This window comes from Pteropus vampyrus, unplaced genomic scaffold (assembly GCF_000151845.1).
Source record: "Pteropus vampyrus isolate Shadow unplaced genomic scaffold, Pvam_2.0 Scaffold220, whole genome shotgun sequence".
In the NCBI taxonomy this organism is placed as follows: domain Eukaryota; kingdom Metazoa; phylum Chordata; class Mammalia; order Chiroptera; family Pteropodidae; genus Pteropus; species Pteropus vampyrus.
In genome coordinates this window covers 2,894,162-2,899,349 of record NW_011889001.1, presented here as the reverse complement: position 1 = coordinate 2,899,349, position 5,188 = coordinate 2,894,162, and the positions used below count along the sequence as shown (strand labels likewise).

The 5,188-nt window shown below is 42.6% G+C and overlaps 1 protein-coding gene across 3 annotated transcripts in view; it reads right to left on the bottom strand.

The window, feature by feature from the left end:
* Nucleotides 1-5,188, bottom strand: part of ARMC8 (armadillo repeat containing 8) — a 96,981-nt gene that overhangs the window by 10,034 nt on the left and 81,759 nt on the right. For all 3 annotated transcript variants that reach the window (XM_023538378.1, XM_011373216.2, XM_011373217.2), the window contains one exon: nucleotides 3,752-3,847. In XM_023538378.1, coding sequence (XP_023394146.1) covers nucleotides 3,752-3,847 — 96 coding nt within the window. The remainder of the gene's footprint in view (nucleotides 1-3,751; nucleotides 3,848-5,188) is intronic.

Here is a 5,188-nt window from a genome sequence, read left to right as displayed (position 1 = left end):
CCTATTGATTATCTGGTTCAAATTACTCTTATTTCTATAAGAAGAGTTTCAAAAACTTGAGTCTCTACTTGATTTATTTTGAATGTCTCTACTATTGTTAAGGAGCTTCCTATTCATCTGAAACACAGTTATAATTTTTCTTTATATACTGAAAGTACAATCATTTTTGTTTAAGTTGGATCATTTATCCTTACAGACTGCTTTCTCCTAAATGAAAGAGGACTCAATAGTAAAACGATCTTGATAGATGGTTTTCCTATTGGTTAAAAAAAAAGTCCCCCGTACATTTAAATAATTTATGCGTGTCTGAGGAAATACCAATGGTATATGTTCAATGGTTTCTTAAAGGCTAGGACAGACTTATCTTGCCACATAAGACTATATGTCAACTAAGCAGAGACAAAGAAATGGATTTGGCTTTCTCCATTAGAATTCTATGTTGGCGATTCTTTTTTCTTTCAACCTGCTAAGACTTTTAAGGAGATATCCAGTGTGAGCTCCATCAAGACAAAACAAAACTTATCATTGTTTCTATCCTCAGACCATCAATGAATATTTGTTGAATAAATGAACTTGTACACAGTACAATAATAAGCATTTACTATATATAAGTTCATTCATCATTCATTCGATACATGTTTATTATTACTTTTTTCAATTATAGTTGGCATACAACATTATGTTAGTTTCAGGTATACAACACAGTGATTTGACATTTTTATTTTGTAACTTACAAAGTAATTTCCTGATAAATCTGGTACCCATCTGGCATCATACACAGTTATTACAGTATTACTATGTTCCCTGTGCTGTACGTAACATCCCCATGACTATTTTGTGACTGCCAATTTGTACTTCGTAATTCAGTAAATATTTTTTGAGGAAACAAACTGCTGTGATAGAGAAAACAAGAAAATGGAGGGGTGAGAACCTAATTTAAGTAGAGTGCACAGAAAAGATCTCTTCGAAGGAGGCAACGTTTAAGCAGAGACTTAAAGAACAAGGTACCAGTTGGGCAAAGAGGTAGAGCCTAGGGGTTCCAAGAGGAAGGAAAAGTTCTTAAAAAGGCCTGAGGTAGGAGGGAGCTGTATGGCTTGGGCACACTGAGAAAGAAAGTGGAGTAACCCTGGTTCAGAGAAGTAGACATGGCTAAACTGTGGGCCCTTACAGGCCAGAGTAAGGACATGGATTTCCTTCTGAGTTGAAAGGACAAGATCTGAAGGAATTGGAGTGAGTGCAGAGGAGTCCAGGAGGCTCTCATAGGCGACAAGGCATGAGATGCTGTGGCTTGGACTAGGGTGAGGGCAGTGGTGATAGAAGGAAGTAAACAGATTCCAGATAGGATTTGAAGGAAGGGCTGATAGGACCTGCTGATATATTGGATTAATGAAGTGAAAGAGAAATCAAGATTGATTCCCAGGTTTGAGCAACAGGGTAGATGGCAGAGGCACTATACTGAGATGGAAAGGAGAAATTTAGGCTTAGGAGAGTTATTTAAGAATTCACTTTTATTTATTTTTTCCCTCTTAAATCGCCCCCCACACTTCCACCCCTGACCTATGGATGTTGCTGTTTCCCTTTTTTTTTAAGAACTGGATCTCTGAAGGTGGGTTGTCTCCTCCCATGCGCTCACGGTGTGCACCAGGGGCCTGGCACACCCAGGGCCTGGCGCACCCGAGGCATGGTCCGTAGCTCCACCTGGGGCGCAAACCCAGGACTTTCTGCATGTAAAGCAGACGTGCTAACCACTACACTATGGAGTCACTCTCTAAACATCAACTTTAAAAGGCTTCAGACAGTCAGATGGAGATGCTGAGTAGGCAGGAGGATACCTAAGTCTGGAATTCGGAAGAGAGGTGGAGGCTGGAGGTATACGTTTGTAAGTTATCAGTACAGAGATGATCGTAAAAACAATGGGAGTGTATGAAATTCTCCTAAACTAGTGGTTCTCAACCATGGCTGTATACAAGAACCACCTGAAGAACTTTTAAGAACCCTGAGGCCCAGGCTACACCCCAGACCTTGTAAATTAGAATCTCAGGAGGAAAGGGTCAAGTTCCCTGGGAAATGGCACTGGATGACAAAGCCTGTGAAGCACAGATCTCAAGAGCGCGTGTGGGTGGGAACAGGAGGGGGTCCTTGGGGTCACAGACGCCAAGAGCAATGTTTGCAGGAGGAGGAGACGGTGAGCTGTAACTGAGGTAAGATGAGGAGAGAAAACTATCCTTTGAGTCTGACATTATGAAGGTCATTGGTGACCTTAACCAGAACAGTTTCATGAGAGTGATGGGGGTAGAAACCAGATGAAGGGGGTTGAAGAGTGAATTTAGAGGTGGGGAAGAAGATAGCTTGTGCAGAAGATGCTTTTAAGAAGTTCGGCTTTGAATAGCAACAGAAAAATAGGCATGCCTCGTTGGGTATGAGATATCAACAGAAACTTTTAAAAGACTGAGATACTATTTGGACCTGGTATTGGAAATATTAAGGGGGTTCCTGGCTGAAGCAGTAAGGTCTTCATTTAACAAATATTTACTAAGCATATACTAAGGGCCAGATGTACAAGATGATGGATATACAATTGTGCACAAACTTGAAATAGTCCTTGCCCTACCAAGCTTACACTCGGTAGGCACACAAATAAACAAATATCTATCACTCTAATTGAGCTAAGTGGACCGAAGGGAACAGACTGCAATAGCGAAGAATAACCCACACATTTAAGAGCCTAAGAGGAAGTGTAGGTTGAGCTGCAATCTGAGCAGTGAGAAGGCATGCCATGAAGGAGTGGAGAGGCAGAGGAGCCAGGATGGTGAAGGTCTCTAGGTAGAAAAGCATATGGCCTTTTCAAGGAACTGGAAGGTCAGTGTAGTGAACAAAGGGAAGAGGAAAATGAGTTGGGGAAAGAGATGATTCAATTCATGTAGTCGTTCACAGGCCATCATTAGGGGGGTATGAATTTAATTTAAGGTATAACGGGGAGCCACTTAAGAATTTTGGCTTCTAGTCTCTTAATGAAACAAAAAATGAGGTGAGGTTTAAAGAATGAGGAGATGGTAAGAACCTTTTATTGTGGAGAACGGTGTGTGTGTGTGGGGGGCGGGGGGTCATCGGCTTGCTGGAGAATCCCATAAATGTACTAGGCAGTACTGCATGCCAATCTGGGTTATGTAAATATGAGTTTAACATGAAACCAGTTAGCCTGGTTCGGTGCCATTCTCTATAGCCGTTAGCTCTGTCATGGAAGCAAAGAGAAGACACGTTTACCTATGGTTAGGTTTTTGCTAGAAGATATTGGCAGAGTAAAAAGAGGAGGGATGTTTGATATCCAGATTTTGGCAACAGGCAGTTTCTGGTGGTCCAGGGTGTCATCGTGACAGTAGGTGGCAGACTGTGTTTGAAAGCAAACAGATCAAAGAACAGATGCCAGAGGTAGAGGGTTCATCTGCATAGAACTGAAGCCGTGGGAGGGAAGACAAGGGATGGTGGACGCTGAGAGACAGCCAAAGGCCTAAATAATCAGGAGAAGACAGGGCGAGGAGGGTGGGGTGGCAGGTGGTAATACTACCAGTGGTACAAGCTTCAAAAGACTTACTGCTGTTTTTTTCTTCAGGATGGCAAAGAGCTCCTTGAATCTGTTTCAGAGTAGTCTGTTCTTTTTATAATTATATAATTTTGGGGGGCTAACAATGCTACAGTCACTGCCGTCTAATGTGCAGCTACTGTAGAGTAGAGAAAGGGGACAAAGGCCTACCATGTAATACTTGATTTTCTGCAGGATGTCGTCATTGGTCATAATGAGTTCCTTTGCCGTTGTCCCATCTGCTATGTTGGCTAGGATGCACAGTGTCTGGAAAAGAACAAAGGGCCAGCAATCAGGAAACCTCTAAAGTCCTCAGACTCGAGCTTTCTCAAAAACTCGGGCAATTTCCCACCTGAGGTGCATAGATTCCTACAGGTTCCAGTTTGAATGCGTTGATTTCTCACCTTGCGGCATCACTGCCACAAGAGTAACCACATCTAAGGAAAGTCTACCCAAAAGAACCCACACATTTCAGTGGTTTCTTCTGGGCTTAAGCCATCCCTGGGCAAAGGTGGGCACATGTCTTTAAGAGTTCATGCTATCACATAAACCAAAGGAAAAACATAAGTTATTATTATTTTCTTGAAAACTCCATTTCTAAAAGGAGCTTTTGTCACACTAACCCACAAGATTTCTCCAAAGAGTTAGTCTAGTTAGTCTCTTTGGTGGAAGCTTCATGGGTGTTGCAACTTCACTCCCTTGCCCTCCAAATGTATGGTCTTCCGGGTGAAGACCTGAACCCTGGCCACTAGCCATGTGCAATCAGGAACTCTTGACTTTTTGAACCCTATTAGAGGAACAGAAAGGGAAGCAAAATGTGTGAAGGAGCTTAGTCCAGGTAGGCTAAATGTAGAGATTGGAGGGAGCCTGTGCCAGCTGGCAGGTCACACATCTTGAGGACAATCACCACATCGGTACCAGAGGAAGAAACGCAGAGGAAGAGACTGTTCTTGTTAACTCTTACATTCTCATAGCCATTACCAGCAGAAGGCAAGGACGAAAGCAAAGGTGAAAGCACTGTGGTAGGGACACCAAGCCAATGCCAGCTTTAGCAATTCAACGAACTTTACTGAGCACCTATAACGTGCATGCACTCCCCAGGGCATCAGAATGAGGCAGGAATAAGACGAATGCCCTAACTATGAAGCCATCACACAACTCCATTTCACTGTGGTGTGACTGAGGTAAAAACAGAGACCCAAGAAAGTACGAAGTAAGTGCACTTGCTTGATACTGCGAGTCTGGGAAGGCTTCTTGGAGAGAGTGACACCGAGTCCAGGAGCACGGTTAGTCGGGAAGTCAAAGAAAGTGATGAGAGGTGGGGATGGGATCTAAATTCAAATAATTTTCTACAACTTTAATTTTTCCCTTTGCTAGACTTAAACGAATTCACCTTGTAGGTTATAGCTAATTGAGGAGACTATTTCTTACTACAGCCCAAACCGTAATATGTGGTCTTGTTTTTCCTAGATTAACACCCCACAGTAACTAGATTATTAGGGAGTGAGTCCTGAAGTTTGAACCAAAAAAGGCTGCCTCTGGGATACAAGAAACATGGAAAATGCAATTTATAATCCAAGGCCTAAGCAAGCACTGGGGGAATAACTA